The sequence below is a fragment of the Lissotriton vulgaris genome, chromosome 6 (genome assembly GCF_964263255.1).
Source record: "Lissotriton vulgaris chromosome 6, aLisVul1.2, whole genome shotgun sequence".
Lineage (NCBI taxonomy): Eukaryota > Metazoa > Chordata > Amphibia > Caudata > Salamandridae > Lissotriton > Lissotriton vulgaris.
The window spans coordinates 513,623,807-513,642,044 of record NC_141694.1 but is presented as its reverse complement, the minus strand read 5'-3'; the positions used below and the strand labels follow the sequence as shown (position 1 = coordinate 513,642,044).

Here is an 18,238-nt window from a genome sequence, read left to right as displayed (position 1 = left end):
ACTTACCACCTACCCATGTACTTTCTAATTTCTTAGTGCAACCCTTGTATCCAACTCGTAAGGGACATATTTGCCCCACCCACGGAGTTAATGGTACCTCATCATATCAGTAACTCCAAGGGAGGGTAAATCCGTTCCATTTATCATACTACTCATAATAAAGGCACACGTGTGTTGTGCTCTCCCAAGTGAGATTCTCACCCGGAGAGCAGCATGCCAAGAGCCATCCCAACTCTTCCAAGACAGACACCTCATATGACAGTCGTCCAACTCCACCAAAAAAAACTGGCAAGTCCACGTGAGGCTAAAGGGTTTGCACAGATAGAGCATGACTTCTATAGGTACTCCAGGGTATGAATACTTAATAAGCCTTAAAGAAAAGAAACACTGACAAAGTCAATTGGTCTTGTCTTGTCAACCTGATGATGGTTATTATTTTTTTTTACTGCAAGCATATGCTAGAAAAATATAAACACATTTTATCATGTTGCGCTAAATGTGGCAGTGATATTCCTGCAATAAAACATTCAATGTTTGGAAAATTAACTATCTCATAAAATTTTAATTGAGCAAACAGTACAGGTGCTTCCCAGTAGACAAAGGTGCTTTAAACAAGTAAATAAACCTTTGTTCATTTTTATTGCACATTACAGAAAAATATGAGTCTTACTGATGCAGAGAAAATGCACAGTTGGCTTTGGATTACTGTAACCTGAAAACATAATTTAAACAAAGATGACTGAAAACATAAAAGATGAAGAATGGAAGGAAAAACACGGGCAAAGTAAACCACTGATCCAGTAACTCTACCCTGAAGTCCACGTGATAGAGCAAAATGCCATCAGTTAGTGCAAAAGAGTCATATTAAATGGAGGGTTTTGGTGGAATCTTTGGAGTAGAAGGTTGTACTGAAATGAACTACTTCTTGTCTGAATTAATTTTGACACACTAAATAAGTCTCTCGATTTGTTCAAGAGTATTTTCTGATCCTAATGTATACACACACAGGATGCTACCATTATCTTGTCCTGATGAAGACCTTCCAATGAATTAATAGTTGGGGACAAAACATCAACATACTTTACCCATCGGCTGATTATTGTGTGTGCAAATTAAAAGTCTGAACTAAGATTGTTGTCAACGCTTAAAAAAGAACTGTTTATGCTGCCAATAGTTTGTTTCTTTTTCCCTCTCCTATGCTGTGCACTAGTACACCTATTCTACTGATCACTTGCACCGCACCTTCCCAGGGAGCACCAACTTGTTTGATCTAACTTTATTTAAGAATACCGATACAAGTTTATCTTGTTTTAAAATCTATTACACATACATGTGTATCATTTTTGGGGGGTTTGAGGTGTGATTAAACTCCTCCTAAAGTGACTTAATCATTTTCTTAAATAAATATGAGAGAACCACTGTAAACATTTAATACATTTCTACGCAGATTACCAGGAATTCTGGGTGCCCCTTGTTTTCTTTCTTTGATGTATGCTCTACTGGGTGGATGCAGAATGAGAATAACAGTTAAATAGGCCAATGAATGAACAGGGCTGATCCAAGCACGTCTATGTGTTTGCATTTTTATTTTTGTTCTTAATTAAATGAGGCTGGCAAGACAGCTGCATCTGTCCCCTTTTCCATACCCAAGAAGAGGTAGTCTTTTCACAGTATAGATGTCATATGTTTGCAATGGGAGGCACAGTCGTAAGCAGTATTATACTCAGCTGACTAGTGTGGTGTTTATTTCCATTAAAAAAAACACACATGTAAGTGGGAAGTTTAGGTGGACCTGCACATCGATGTGACGTCAGACCACCTTGTACCTTGAATTCTAACAGATTATTCCTAAAGAAAGTGTGCTCATGAGTATACAGTATTACCTCCCAATGTTACATACAGTTTTGAATGTATATAATGTACCACCGCTAGATGGCTGCGACATAACATTTATTTTTTTTATTTCGTTTTTCTATACCGTGCACGAGGGCCTTAAAGCCCTTTCTAATGCATGTTCACTTGTCATGCTGTTTTATGATATTTTACGTTTTAAAGCACTTCCATGTCCAGTACATGTACTTCGGACGCAGGGCATTAAAATCCTAGATTTAATTATGAATTTTAAACAAGCAATGCTAAAATACTTTTGTTTATAAGCTACTCCATGTGTGTTGTCTCCAAGTACACAGATACTTTTTCTACTTGCATATAAATGGTCACTATTCCCCATCGAATAATTATTTGTCTTTACTTCAGAGATATGTTATTTCAAAAGGGGATGAAGTAAGCTGAAAGAACACTGAAAGGATAACTTCACAGACAATTGCAATGTGGGAACACTTTATGATCATAAAAGATTAATCAGTCAAGAGAATGCTGCACCCATTGAGGTTAACCGCATATACATTACTATGTGCAGCAATAAGCCTAAAGACACACTTTTTCATTAAGTGCTTTTCGAGTTATCTTCCAACAAGCAGAAGCGAAACAAACCTTAGCTTAAGATAGGGAAAAGGTTTCCTTGCAGCATGCGGATAACTGCAGATCAGAATGGTAATCCTCTAAATAGGAGAGTTGCAAGCAGTTGTACAAAAAGCAAGACACATAGGGTTAAAACATAAGATGCAACAATTCTGAAAATATTGAGACAAAAACAAACGTTTCTATAATTGAGCAAAATGCCGAGTCTATCGCTCCTGTAACATGCAGAGCAAGAACAACAAGCATTGGCAAAGACAATAGGTCTCGTCCATAAGACCTATTGGCTTTGCTAATGTGATTCAGTCTTACTGTACAGCATGGCCCAAAGAAATGTTGTTAAATGCAATGACACAGCAGCCGCATTAGTTTGTAAGGATGCGTGCATTCAACTCACATGTGCGCCCCTACTAAAGGACACTTTACCCTTCCAAGATGGATTAATAAATATAAAAAAGTAGTGTTTAAGCTCTTTTAAAAAAATATTAATAATAATGAATACATCGATTCTGGGAATGTGTTGGAGAGGGGGTGAAGCAACATGGCAGCCAGGGGTAGAAACCACATGGTGCACTGGGGAGTAGCAATATGAAGGAGGGAACATAGGTGAAAGAGAGCAAAGAGGAGTAAGGAGGCAAAAGATCTTGGGCAAGACAAGGCAACACGAGTGACAGTGGAGGAAAAGAAACACAAAGGCAGAGAATGGGGGAAGAAAGGCACACAAGGGTGACAGCTGGAAAACATATACTCTCTCATGAAGTTCTTAAAAGAAAAACACATAGTTCCCTAATGTAGAGTAGCGGAAGCAAGGAAGTCAGCTGATAAAAGAGACAGGTACAGAGCAAATGCTCCATTTGAGAGACAAACACAAGATTAACAAAGCCTTAAAAAAAAAAGCAGTAAAATGAGAGTGGCTGGAAAATCAACCAATGATCAGTAATACACAGGCTCCAACCCCCTGCATATTCTGAGTAGGCCCACAATATGTCTGACGCAAGCAAAAGGTTTGCCACTTTCTGGTAGGCTTGATCACAAAATTGAAAATAAAGTCTTCTTCTAATTTCACTTCTTCATAATTCTATCCATCTGTTGTAGGATGCCCTGATGCACAAATACAGATGATGGATTAGGAACAGCTGCATGTCAACACTGCTAGCAGCATCATTAGTGGAGGTAGAACCAGGTCAACTTTGGTGCCAAAATGTCAATGGCATGAAATGTCGAACAGAACCATAAATTGTCCTTCATATCAATCCATGATCAATCTCACACCAGTAAAGACACAACACAAAGCAATAAACAGGTACCAGAATGCTGGAAAGGCATGGATAGCACTGCAAACAACTGACAGTGATACGAGGCCATAAAAATTATAGACTGTGCACAAACAAATGACAATGAAATACAATGCTTGAGGCTGCAGTCTCGCTGGCGATCAAACAAAGAATCCCTAAGCAGGCACTTCCACAAAATACAAACTTTCCATGCAAGCCACGCTATACCAGGTTACCCATTTCTGAGACTGTGGGTGGAATTTAACATCTGCATTATTCAAAGGATACACCACAGGACAGAAAGAATACACTATCACAGGAGGGTGAGGAACGTCAACCACTGCTCACTTAAGCTCAGAAAAAAGCAACGCCTCAAAAGCCCTTCAAAGTCAAAGCGGTTGTCTATCTTCCAGTATTTTATCTAGGGTGCAGTGATACAATGTCATTGGTAGAAAATGTGCTGGTAACCAGAATCTTTTGTTCAGCTTCTAGATTAAAGGGCAAGCAAGACAGTGTCAACCTGATGATTCAGCAACTGCAAGAAACTCTGACCCTTGACACATGAAGGGAGCTGGTGGGGGCACCAAGATCTGATAGGGAATAGAAGCATGGCATATTTATTATAAGGAAACACTGATTGGAATATGCGGAATACCTCCTGTGTAAAGACGCAGGTTAATTGATTTTCAAGGAACTGAATGATTTACACTTTTCTCTTCCTAGGTAAACACGGACACCCTTCTTTGAACTACCACGAGAATTCATTTCTCATGGGCAGGCTTCTGCTTAAACTACACTGAGTTACCCTGGTCCTCTCATCAACAGATGTCCACTCCCAATATTAGCACAGACACCTTGTCACCAGACTGCTCTAGTTTTGGCACGTGCCATCACCGGCACCAGACGGTTGCCTCTACAGTAACAGGTCTGCTTCCATTGTATTTTCAGCCAGCTCTTGGTCTTCTATTGCTCTTATGTCTGCATACTGGCAGCACTTACCACATGTATCCCCATCTTGTTTTGAAGGCCCACTTCCCTACTCAGTAATTACAAATAAATGTCTAATGTTTGCATCCAGGATAAGCCACAGTTGACTTGCTTTCCAAAGATACTAGTGAACACAAATAAAAAATTACGAATTATGAAGGTAACACCTTCCATTGACAATAATCAATTATGGTGGCTGCCTAACCCACGATCTGTTCATAATTAGTTACTTACTGTTCGCAGGAAATATCTATACTACTATAATAAAGGAAGAACTTGCAGCCTTTAAGGCGGGTAAACTCGGGAACCACAGCGCCAATCCACACACCCGATACACTGTGTGAATCGTCAGGGTGTGTAGATGGTTATAGGCTATATAAATAAATTAAAAAAGCGTTATTTAAAAAATTTACAGTAAAAAAAAAAGTAGTCCCTCCGAAGTAGCGCCGGCCGCGACGTGCGTGCTCACGTCAGGAACGCGGCGAGGAGCGGCGTCCAGGAGCACGACGAGGAGCGGCGGACATGGAGCGGGGGAGGAGCGGTGACGTGAGGAGCAGCGGACAGGCCAGCGGCGGTGCGAGCAGCGGACAGGCGGGAGGAGCGGCGGCTTAGGTAAGGGGACCCAGGTCGGGGCAGGCGGGGGTTGGGGCAGGCGGGGGATGGGACAGGCAGGGGCCCAGGCTGCTGGACAATGTCGGGGCGGGCGGGGGTCGGGGAAGCCTGTTGCTCCCGGACAAGGTCGGGACGGTCTGCTAGTTATAAATAAAAAACAAACCGGTAACCAATACAGCATGTTCGGAGATAACAGCTAGTTACACTGCCAATCATTCCTACTAGTAATATGGGAGCTCTGGAAGAGGGCTTCCTACAACAATGCCTTCAATATATATATTAACCAATTAACCAGAATCAGCGTGGATTTTAAACGTTCTGCTTTTAGCACTGCTATGAGTAAGCTATATGTTTAAACGCCTCTATTCACTATTGTTGGTAACTCGACTGAGGTAGGTCATGTAGATCTTAGAATTTTGGGCACTTCACTTATAATAAAAGAGTGGCAAGTAAGTCCAAGATGGATCCTCAAAAATATATAGTGCAAAATTCATATGCACAGAACTCGGAAGGCAGCATTTAATCAACTACTTTAAGGATATTATATACCATCACTGCAGTTATCGCAGCCCCAGACCTGCAGATGTACATGCTGTCTGAACTGGTAAGAGCTCTACAAACTGAGCGGTACCTCTAACGTACAAGTCTGGGATATTTCTAACGTGTGGAATAGTTCTGCTTCCTAGGATCTGAGATTATAATGTAACGTTTCACTTTATTTACCCACTCTACCTCATTCAAGTAGACTGTCAGCCAACAAATATGGCCATCTACTCTGAAAAGGCAGGACGGAAAAATGAATGGATGCATAAAGCAGAAGTGAAAAAGGATGCTTTATACATGGTTAAATTTGATTGGGAAAGGGCCATGTCAAATTGCATACCTGTTTTATTTAAACTGCTCACAATGCCTATTGGCATTTCGCAAGTTTTTGGGGAAATGTGGCGTATTGCCACTAGCTTTTCAAGGTTTGTTCCTGAGGACTGGGCTTGAAAGTATTGGAATAAAGAGTGCAAGTCTACTAAAAGACTGTACTGAAAAATTGATCATTTGGCCCTATTCTTTAAAAGATTTCTTCTGATAACTATTTGTTATAATATACAGTCTCCACTATAGTTCTGAAAATTATCCAGATCCACTCTGGCATTGGGGAAAGAGTTCACTTAAGGAATCTGCAGGAGCTGGTACACATTATTACAGTTCATTAGCGTAAACATTTATGCAATTTCTCCTACAGTCACAATAGTACCAATTTAGGAAAATATGTGTTTTGTTCCAGAGATAGGGCACTTTCTGGATCATGATATGACTAGAATGAGGGCGAATGGTTGCAGTGTTTGGTTGACTTTTGGACTCTGGGAACTTTACCACTGCTAACCAGTGCTAAAGTGAATGTGTTCTCTGCTTAAAAAACGGTGAAATTGACTTATCCACAATTGGCATATTTAATTTACTTTTATGTCCCTAGTAATATGCACTATTTGAGTCCTGGGCCCTTAAAGGCTACTCGTGGGCCTGCAGCACTAGTTGTGCCATCCACCTAAGTAGCACGTTAAACATGTCTCAGGCCTGCCATTGCAGAACCTGTGTATGCAGTTTTAAAGTGCCATATTTACCTATCAAGTAGAACCTCTTGCCAGGCCCAAGCCTTCCTTTTTAATACATTTGAGTCACGCCTAAGGTGGACCCTGGCCAGTCTACGTGCAGAGTGCAGTCTAACAGTAAAAAAAAAAAATGTAAAACATGTACTTTCAAGTTTTACATGTCTTGGTAGGAAAAAGTTCCTAAATTCACTTTTCACTACTGCAAGGCCTATTTCTCCCATAGGATAACCTTGTGATCACCTTATTACATTTGTATAATTTCTAATTGGGAAGAGATTTGACCACCAAGTTAGGTGTCTTTGGAATCACAATTTAAAATCACAACTTATGGTGTATTCAGATTTTAAATTGCAATTCTGAAAATTTCACTTTTAATAAGTTGCAAAAAGAACAACTGATGGTCAGAATGTTAAACAATGTCAAACATTCAACAGTGTAGAGATCTGAGCCTAAATACGTCACTTTTTGCTCCCCATGCCATTCCAGTTTGGACCCAGCCATATGCAAATCAGTCTTGACCCTGCTCCCCATGGAAACATTCCAGCCGGAACTGCCAGGCCAGGTCCTCCCTGGACCGGAAACAAGCATCATGGGACCAGGGATTTAACTTAATTGGGGGTGGATGTATGATTTATTTTTTCTTTTTGCCCGAAGTGGGATGGGTTTGCCCAGACATGGGTCCCTTGCTCACTATGGCACTGGATTCAAGCTAGCCTGGCTGGTGAGGGGTAAGACTCAGAAACCGATCCCTGGATGCTTGCTTCCAGTCCAGGGAGGACCTGGCTTGGCAGTTCGGGCTGGTGAGCAAAAGAATGATGTATTTAACCCAGATCTCGACTGGGGGTGAATGTTGATTTATTTAGCATTCTGCCCATATTTGTCTGCGTAGCACTTTTCACCTTAAGTAGGATAGGTATACTCAGATGTGGGTCCCTTGCTCACTATGCCACTGTATTCGAACTAGCCTGGCTGGTGAGTGGTAATACCCCGAAACCAGTCCCAGGATGCTTGTGTCCGGTCCAGGGAGGACCTGGCTTGGCAGTTCTGACTGGACTGTTACCACGAGGAGCATGGAGACAGGGCAAGAAGCGAAGTGATTCTGTGCACTTCAAAGCTATGTCTTTGAAGTGCACTGCACTTCAAAGGTCCAACTTGGTATAAGTACTGGACCTCAGACACCACCGCTTCAGTACACTTCTAGACTTATGGATACTCTGCCAGAAAGAAGGACTACTGTGTTGTTGAAAGGACTGCCACTCTGCTGGACTCCTACTCTGAAGGAGCTGCTGCCTTGCTATGCTGACCTGTTACCTAATGCCCGCTTGTCCGGGGAAGAAAAACTGGACCTGGAGCCCATCTTGAACCCAGGACCAAAGAGTGACTTAAAGGGTTAATCTGCTGGCCTCCTGATCTAAGCCTATGGCTCCACACAGCTCTGGACCCATTTTCAATGAGCTACTGTCACCCAAGAGGTGCCTCTCTGGTCTTGGGCATGTGAAAGCAGTCTTTCTGCTCCTAAAGTCAAGCTTTTGGGCTCTTCGCGAATGCGAACGGGCCCATTAACTCCAGAACCTCGTCGCTTGCACAAAGATCCAGTGCAAGCGGCCGCAAGCTAGTCTCTTCACACAGTGAATATTGCTGTCTGCGTGACCTGCGGGCTCTTCTTGCCCCGTGGACCACCATCAGTGATGCGTTCTTGCTCCCAGAGAACGTCTTGCCCACAAACAGAACTCTTGACACAATTCTTGAGAAGGTAAAACTTCAGCTGGACTGATCAGGGACCCGGTCTAGTGCCTGGTTGATGCTTTATGCTTCTAAGCACTATATTACAGTTTATTCTTTAAAAATTCACAACGCCGGTTCAACTGATTTTTGTGGTTTTGGTTTTGTTTTGCTCATTAAATCAAACTCTATTTGCCTACCGTGGAATCTTTTTTGGGTAGTGTTTTCACTGTTTTACTGTTTGAAGTGTTGCACAAATACTTTACACATTGCCACACAAGTTAAGACTGAATGCTCTGTGCTAAGCTACCAAAAGGTGAGCACAGTTTAATTTTGGGTGTGTTTATGACTTACCCTGACTGGGATTATGGCTACTGCTTAACTAGGACTCACACCACAGTCAACCAGGTACCCAATTTCTAACACTTGTCTTGTAGTTATTTGAGGGCAGGACCTTCAGTGCCCTTGTAGGAAAGGCAGATTATCCTGCATGCTTCAGTGCATACTTTTTAGACGTTCAGGCACATGCTGACATTAATGGGTTTCCCCCCGCAGAACAGCATCCCTACTATGAGTATTCGCTCAGCACATTCATGTTTTTATCTGAATTCAATCTGATCTTCCATGCGGGTCACAGAAGAAACAGCATCACTTTTGAACTATTGTGTTATTTTCCCAGACACTTTTGTTTTTAAAAATGTTTTATTAATTATTACAAATCAGTACAGAGTAAGAATGACATCCAAGTAGAAACAACTATGCAAATAAAATGTACAGAGTATGACTACATATAGACAAGAAAATATGCAGCAGGTCTTCAAGCCACTGGAAGATCAGCACACATAGCCCTGAAATTAATATACAGCAGGTTCTTCATAGGGGGAGAGAAGCACACGCCCTCAAAATGATCTTCAAAGAACATAAAGCACTAATCGGAGTAAAGAAGTGTGTCTGCTAAAGACAGGGCAGTCTGAGTAGATTATTTAAGTTGTGTTGCACCAAGTACATAATGAGCAAGACCCGGATATTTTGGGTCTGGATTAGACAGGCTGGAGGGAAGCATACATCTCATATCGGTCATTATAGGTGATTAAGGGCTAGATGTAGGTCTGCTTTTACTGGTCGGTAACGGCCGAAATCGGCCATTACCAACCGGTAAAAGCCTTTTCCTATGTAGGTGGCTATTTTACCGATTCGGTAAATAACGGATCGGTATTTACCGATTCGGTATTTACCGAATCATTATTTACCAATTCGGTATTTACCGAATCATTATTTACCAATTCGGTATTTACCGAATCGGTAAATGATATGTAGGGAGCACTGTAAACAGTGCTTCTGGGCTTTAAGAATTTGGTATTTACCACCAACTATTAGTATTTATTTGCTGTCATGAGGCTAAACTAAGCAGTGCTGTCGTGTGGCAATATGTTTGGTTTAAAGTTAGACCACGTGGTTTTATAGACTACTTGTGTTTGCTAAACACTACGGCCTCATCATGTTCCTTCCTGTGGGTCCCTTGTTACACTCCCTTTCTATCATTACATGCCAGGCTGTCAGCCGTCTGTCGGCCAGCCAAGTGACCAACGCCCCTAAAACTCTCATGTGTGGCCCTGGGCTGACTCCAGGGCTACATCTCGCCCCGCAGCCGCCCAACTGTAAGGCCGGTGACTAAGGATGTCTCAAGCTCACTAGCTGCCCCAGTCGTGGCCGAGCCTTTGAGGTCTGTTTGCTTTCAGAGGCTAGGTCCCACGGCTCAGCCCGGACAAGTAGTGGGGGGACCCCAGTGAGTCCACAGCAGTATCGCCTATATCAGGGCTGCATCAGGCCTCCATCAGCTCCTTTGGCCCGGTCAGGGAACCTGCCAAAGAAGGTGTCTGAAATAGGCCAAGCTGGCTGAGTAGCTCAGTCTATTGCAGCTCTCCTAGCTGTGCAGCATGCCATGCCCCTCTCCCCAAACTCTTTAATACCCATTACTGAACACTTCGAATCAGAACCTTTGCCACCACATCTTTACAGGTCAAGCTCAGTTGCAGCGGGACACTGACACAGTGAGCTCATGGCTGATTTGATAGAAGAAATTTTTTTTTCAATATTACAAGTAAACTGGCGTAGTTCCTGGAGGGCTGCAAGAATCAAGGCTTCATCCTGTGACTGGACAATTTTTGACTTCTCCCTGTTTTCACTCTACCACCCCCTTCTCCATCGGCAATGGTAGTCTAGGGGTGCAGCAAAAAATAACTTTTCACATTTTGGCCCATGCTTTTATATTTGTTTAGGGGATTCATGCTGCAGAAACCACTTGGAAACGAGGGTGCGATGTCAGATAATGAAGCACTGTACACAATCATCAGTGGCTGTGAAAATGGGAACTCTACCGCCAATCATCCATGGGATCCTCTCTCATAGCCCTCCTGACCTACAGTTCCAGCTGACTCCTGTTGCACATCAGTCCTGCTACGTATGTTGCGGCTTTGGCTCTGATTCAGTGTGGGCCAGGAAAGGGAAGGTATTTACTGCACCTAGTAAATACCAGCAAAGAGTGCTGTATTTGTCAGGTGTGAAAAATACATTCCATTGCAAGTTAAATCATAGGAAATTATGTTTTACATGAAGAATTGCGGTTTTTCACACTGGATTAGGCATTCACCTGAATTTAATGCATGATGTCCCTTAGTGCATTATTGCAGGTTTGACCGACCATAATTTATCAGGAGAAAGTTGTATAGAATTGGTGTTTATCGCATATCTCCGAATTAATATCTCTAGAAAAAAGGGTCTTTATGTAGGGATCTCTGTACCATGTAAATATGCTCTTTATTTTCAATAAAAAATTACTGAAATAAAAAAAAGAATTTACCATTTGACTTGGGATCAGGCCCCAAGAGTTATACCCACAAGATCAAAATAAATCATTAATCATGGGTGCAACCATGGATCAAATGTTAAAATATTTCAAGATCAATTGATACTTTACCAGCTCACAACTTCATTAAAAAGTAAGCTACATCCTCAAAGATGAGTGTCCAAATATCAGAAGCAGCAGCTGTCTTTCTTGCCCAGTGGACCTGGTCTTTGGGTATATGTGACGTTGGCTTCAATGAGAATTAATTCACGGCTAAGCAAGATACAGCTGGGTCAATAGCTGAAGTGCGGTATCCATCCTGTGTACCTACTTATTTCTCCAACAGCCACTTTCTGAGAATATAAGATTGCCATACGAGTAGTTCACCTATACTTTGAGCAGAAGGTTAAGGACCAGCCAGAGCAGATCTGCACTCGGGACTGAAACACTGGCTGTCATTCCATCATGAGACAGGACCAAACTTGAATTACTGCAGATAGTCTTGTGTTGCTGAGAAGTGCAAGACAGGAGTTAGACTGCCCTGTATGCTGATAACCTAGCATACCAGCAATTCAAGGGCCTACTGTGAGGGTTACTGTTTGAAGCATGGATTGCTGCCAGGCGAGAGGGAGAAGGTTTCAACATAGAACTGATGAGAACCATTGTTGCAGCTCAGTTTACCCTACCTGAACTTTCACTACCCTACGAGCAGTGTGCTGCCAGGTCTCACAACTGCAAAGTGGGTCTTCAACACAAACGCTGCACAGTGCCCTGAAAACTTTAGTCAACTATGAAAGATTATGACACACCCCAGTTTTCAATGTACCCTTTTGTTGCTCACTGAAGGGTCAGTTTGTTCTTGCAAAATGAGTGAATAGTGATATAGATTAGTAGTCGGGTCTAGTCAGGTCAACATGTTTCAGGCCTACTCAGTCCCTAGTGGTTCATATGGTGTTTCATCCAGACCAGGAGAGTGTTAAGAATAGAAAAGTGTGGCACAGGGGTTCGAGAGAGAAACACACAATACGCCCCGTGGTATTCTTTGTGTTTCTAAATCAATATAGGTTGAAACACTGGAACACCGGTGAAGTGTACTGATCCTATGAAAATCCATAAAGGATATTTTTTTATTAAAACTTTTTCCCACTTCATCCTACCAGTAGTTGCATCTCCCTACATGAATGTACACTGGCTTCAAAATAATTTTACTGTGATTTAAATGAAAATATATTATAAAATATTTTTAAACCATATATATATATATATATATATATGTCTTTCTGTATACCTCATCAACCAATAGATTCAATGATAATGAACACATTTTAAAACAGTGAGGTTACCATTTTAAAAAACAATGAAAATTGTCATAGACTCCACAATTTTCAGAGACTAACACTCTTTAAATACATAATCCCAACACATGTAACAGAATGTTTTCAGGGGCACCTTTGTTTCAGGAATGTTAATGTACATATTCGGGGTTCTGCATAAGAAACTGAATGATTCCTAAGCTGGTTTCTGCTGCCTACCCTCACCCTACTCACCGTTTTCTAGAAAGCTTTCGTTTCAACTTGATTTACTATGCAATATGAACATTTCTAAAAAACAAAGTACTCATGTAGCTCCTTAAAGAATTAAAGACAAAGCATTAACTTTGAGAGTGAGAAATAGTCATCTACTGGCTAAATTGCACAACCACGAAACCTAAGGTGAATGCTGGCTTCCCTGCTTGACAAAATGTATAATCCTAGACAATTACCTTATTTCACGATGCCTCCTTTTCCAGCAACACCATATGTGAGAGCACCTTGAAATACTTCAGTTGATGTGTACTGCATCAAAACCTCTCTTGCAAAAGTTGCAATAAACTTTAATATTGCTTCATCCGAAATGAAAACTTAAGCCCTCCATAGGTTACACATGACAGCTGCCTTGCCTCTTGGCTCTCACTAATGGCATCATCGTTACACGGGCGATTCATAATTCTAAGTTCTAAAACAACAAACCTTTTTTTTCATTTTGAGGACTGTCATATTTTATGGGACATATCATCATTGGAGCCGCGGGCAGGCTAACTCCTCAGGCAAGGGAGTAGCTTTGAAGTAAGTTGGACTAGAAGCGTCCCTTCCACAGTCTGAGCTCATGAGGCCAAAATTTGGCATAATACATATCTAAAAGAAACATTACCAATTGTGTATTGTATTTATTTCTACTCATTGAGGATACTCGCATGAGAGTCGTTTTCCAATACCAGTGGCACAAGGGATCATTAGGTGGTCCTGACGAAAAGCCTTGATGTAGGGCTCGAAACATGTAGACCTTTGAAATACATGCACAGAACTGTATGTCTTTCAATTTCCAACTTTTTCACCATACCCGCTAGGGATAAGAATACATAATTTTCCCTACTTAGCCAGGAATTTGTAACTTTATTTTTCATTAGATAAGACCCTTCCACTCTTATACCTCCCCATTCTTCATAGTATATGATTAAAGTGCTCCCACGTATTCGTCGGGTGCAGCACGCCCCGTTCTGCAGAGGGACAGGAAGAACCCACGATGGAGCATGCCATCAAAGGAAACCTTGGTGGGTGAAGGTTATTTTATGCAAACGTTCTGTTTTCTACCTAATAGAAAGAGCGGAAAGATAGTCCAAACGAAACGGACGGACTCTTTGATTATTACGGCTCGTATTGTGGTTCTGTACATTTGCTGAGTCACCCACATCTAGATGCAAGTCCCCTTATAAGCACTGTTTTTGTTCATATGTACAACCGAAACACGTCGTGGAGGACTGCATGCCATTGACAGTCTGTTGCTCAAAAAAGGACAAACATTGAAAGGTTCTGAGTCAAGCGTGCAATATTTGAAGTGCGGCGATCGCTGCAGTGATTTTGATGGTAAGCGCCGTTCATTATGCTGACCATCATCCGCCACTCTACGTGTCATCACCAATACCACATCAAAACACAGCCAGAGGAGACAAGCACAGCGCCGCACTGGCTGGCTGCAGGCTTATCTCAGATGGATTTGGGATTGAAAAGCGATATGATTGTTAATGTTCTCACGTAAAGAACTGTTTCTGTTGATAACCCACTGAGGCTCTCTGAAAAGCATTAAACCGACGGCCAGGAGAGGAGAAGGGCTGTCAGAAAGGCAATGATGATGCATGGGATCAAGTCGGGGTTGCCACCTGTCGCAGAGAAAAACAGCTGCCACTTGTTTGTGTTTTGAGGTTCTGGAAAAGGCCAGGAGCTGACCCTTGAACAGCAGTTTGCCGCTTTTAGCTGCACAATCATTTTCGGAACAGTGTAGAAAGCTTTAGTATTCTTTTGAAGTGTATTCATTTTGTAGGTGCTGCGGTAAGTTAAATGTCTTAAAAAGGGAAAAAAACGTGATTTTTAAATTACTTCTAGATTTGTTCTTACACTTGTAATCATCAATTTGCCTTCTTGGCCAGTTAAATTGCGGTCAGATAGCAACCCTAGAACCAACACAGGGCGCTGGTGCATACATAGCACGCCCTGCCTGCTCACACGTGCACGCCGGCAGGATGTCCCTCGCGCAGCCCTGCACGCTGCCTGTGAGCGGGTAGCCCGTGGCTCATCTTGTCTCCGGGAACGTGCTGACGCAACGAAGGTATAAATGCATCGCATGCACCTCTCAGAGCAAGTCCACCTTCATTGATGCTAATGAGACGTGTGAACACCTGCAGGGGATCAGCCTCAACGGCTTCATTCAATGCAGCAGGCGGGGCAGACGTTAGCCCGCTCGTGCAACTGGCCAGTCCGCCCTCAACGCATTGTGTGATTTACTTCATTTTAGTAGTGACGGGAAGTTATCCCTTCGAATCCGTTACATTTCATGATTGTGGCCAAAATAGCAATCATAGAGGGGCGGGGACAAGGGTCAAACTGACTGACCTTGTCTGTTAAAAATACGAATCAGCACAACGCGGAAAGCTCCCTTGAATGATCAACTTTTTAGAGAGCGCCTTTATTCAATAGATGTGTCAGTCGGAGGTGGAGGTCAGATCGAGGGCGCCCTTTTCTCTCAAAGGGTGCCTTGATCAGCGAGATGCGAACATTAAACAGCATTCTTTTTCCATTCTCAGTGCAGCGGTAGACTCAGCAAGGGCTTACTTACTTGATAACTGTGCCTTTGGTGCCCCCTGCTGTTGTAAGCATGACTCGAGTGGTTAAACTCACACGCAGATCGCCCTGGTCGAGCCCCAGCAGCTCCGAGCAGCATTCCAGTGACTGGCTGGATTTGTTCTTCAGGGTACACCCACCTGGCGATCAAATCAAGAAACACGTTGAAATAATAAATCGTAATAATGTCGAATATAGGAGCGCTATCAAAGTAAAACCAGGTCTCCACACACCCCAGTCAAAGTTCAAGTTTTTTATTAGAGACTTAGATCTTACAATGAGATCTATAATAAACAAAATGACATCTCACAGTACAGCTTCAAGAAGCAGCTAAAAAATGTAAACATTTGACAACACATTAATTCATTATCATCGCCATTGCCGCTACTGCAGTTGAAATACCATATTTTTAATACGTGGTTTAAAAAAATCTGTGTTGAAGAATTGTAAAGGCAGGACAGGTGAATATAACATGTTCAATGGTTTGTACAACATTATAACCTAAGGTGCATATTCTTTCGATCCAATTTTGCATTCTGCCATGCAGAGTTTTAAACGGTAAACATTTCAGTCTACATAGCATTATATATCTTCACACTCTATGTTCCAGATTCCAGGTCAAATATACTTTTGGGTCTGCTACCGACATGATTGAATAGTACAAAGGAAACAACGTTTTTCTCTACATATCTCTATATCATTTTCTGTGGAGCAATTTTTCATATTTTAGATATGCAATGACACCCGGAACCTGCCCGAGGACTTTGTGGAGTACTGGCTTCTCTGCTCCAAGCGTGTTGAGTGCATCTGTTGATCACCAATGGGATTGTGGTAATTGTAAGATAGTTTACCATGTCAAACCTAATAGAAGTGCAGGTGCTTCTGAACCGAATGTTTATTTGATTCTTTAATGTGATGCTTTAAACGCTTGTAATTTGAAACATATCTACTGTAGTTTTATCATTTTGGTCTTTATTTGTTCAGAATATAATAAGCTAGTTTTATAAAACCAGTGTGAAGTCTTTTTGTGGTGTATTCATTGTGTTACTGTGTGTGTGTGTGTGTAGCACAAATACTTTACGCATTGCCTCTTATGATAACCCTGCGTGCTCTGTGCCAAGCTACCAGAGGTTGAGCACAGGTTATCTTACGTGTGTATCCAGCTTACCTTGACGAGAGTGGTGGGTTCTGCCTGGGGTAGGTGCATACCCTAGCCAACCAGAAAACCATTTCGAACACCCCTGCTCATGGTTTTGTCTGCACCCTGCACTCTATCTCTGCTCCCCTGGCCCCTCTTTTTGCTCTCCCTGTCACTGCGCGATCTACAGCTCAGTCTTGCTACTTTTGCTCCTTCATCCCACTTTCTACCCCTTCATTTCCCATCACTTCCTTGATTAGGCTTTTTCCTCTTTTGATCTGAAGCTCTATGCCTCCTCAGTCCTTTGTATGCTCTTTTCTGTTTATTCAGAGCATTTTAGCCCTTTTTTCATTTTCAACCCTTTAGCTCTTTTGCTTTGCAGCTGCTGTTCCTCGTGCACTCTTTGCTGCTCATAACCCCGTGCCCTCCCATGTCTTTTTTCACTTCCTGCCTCCCCCTGCCCCTCACATGCTTCCTCTCCCACATCATTTTCTATTTTTCTTGCTCTTCCGCTCAGTCCCACCCGCGGCCCAGTGGTCCTCCCCGCTTCAAGCACCTAGTTATTAGTGGCCTCTCAATCAATCAATCAATCATGGCATTTATAGCGCGCACTACTCACCCGGAAGGGTCTCAAGGCGCGTGGGGAGGTGGGTCTGCTACTGCTCGAACAGCCAGGTCTTGAGCTGTTTCCTGAAGGCGAGGTGGTCCTGGGTCAGTCGCAGGTGGGCGTCAGGGAGTTCCATGTCTTAGCTGCTAGGTAGGAGAAGGATCTTCCTCCAGCGGTGGCTCTCTGGATGCGAGGCACGACGGCGAGGGCGAGGTTCGCCGATCGCAGCTGGCGAGTGGGCATGTAGAAGGTCAGGCGGTCGTTGAGGTACCTAGGGCCCAGGTCGTGGAGGGATTTGTGTGCGTGGGTGAGGAGTCTGAACGTGATCCTCTTGTTGACAGGGAGCCAGTGTAGGTCTCTCAGGTGGCTTGAGATGTGGCTGCGTCGGGGGACGTCCAGGATGAGTCGGGCGGAGGCATTCTGGATGCGCTGGAGTCTCTTCTGAAGCTTGGCTGTTGTTCCGGCGTAGAGGGTGTTTCCATAGTCCAGTCTGCTGGTGATGAGGGCCTGGGTGACCGTCTTCCTTGTCTCGGTGGGAATCCATTGGAAGATCTTGTGGAGCATGCGGAGTGTGTGGAAGCAGGATGAGGAGACGGCGTTGACTTGCCTGGTCATCGATAGGGAGGAGTCCAGGATGATGCCCAAGTTGCGTGCGTGGTCTGTTGGCTTGGGTGCGGTGCCTAGGGCTGGGGGCCACCAGGAGCCGTCCCATGCGGAGGGGGATGTTCCCAGGATGAGGACTTCTGTCTTGTCCGTGTTCAGCTTTAGGCAGCTGCTGTTCATCCATTTGGCGACGTCTTTCATCCCTTCGTGAAGG

General features: G+C 43.0%; 1 protein-coding gene across 7 annotated transcripts in view; it reads right to left on the bottom strand.

The window, feature by feature from the left end:
• The window catches only part of MYO6 (myosin VI), a 924,144-nt gene that overhangs the window by 412,859 nt on the left and 493,047 nt on the right, over positions 1-18,238 (bottom strand). For all 7 annotated transcript variants that reach the window (XM_086926522.1, XM_086926523.1, XM_086926525.1 and 4 more), the window contains exon 12: positions 15,672-15,816. In XM_086926522.1, the coding sequence (XP_086782648.1) occupies positions 15,672-15,816 (145 nt within the window). The remainder of the gene's footprint in view (positions 1-15,671; positions 15,817-18,238) is intronic.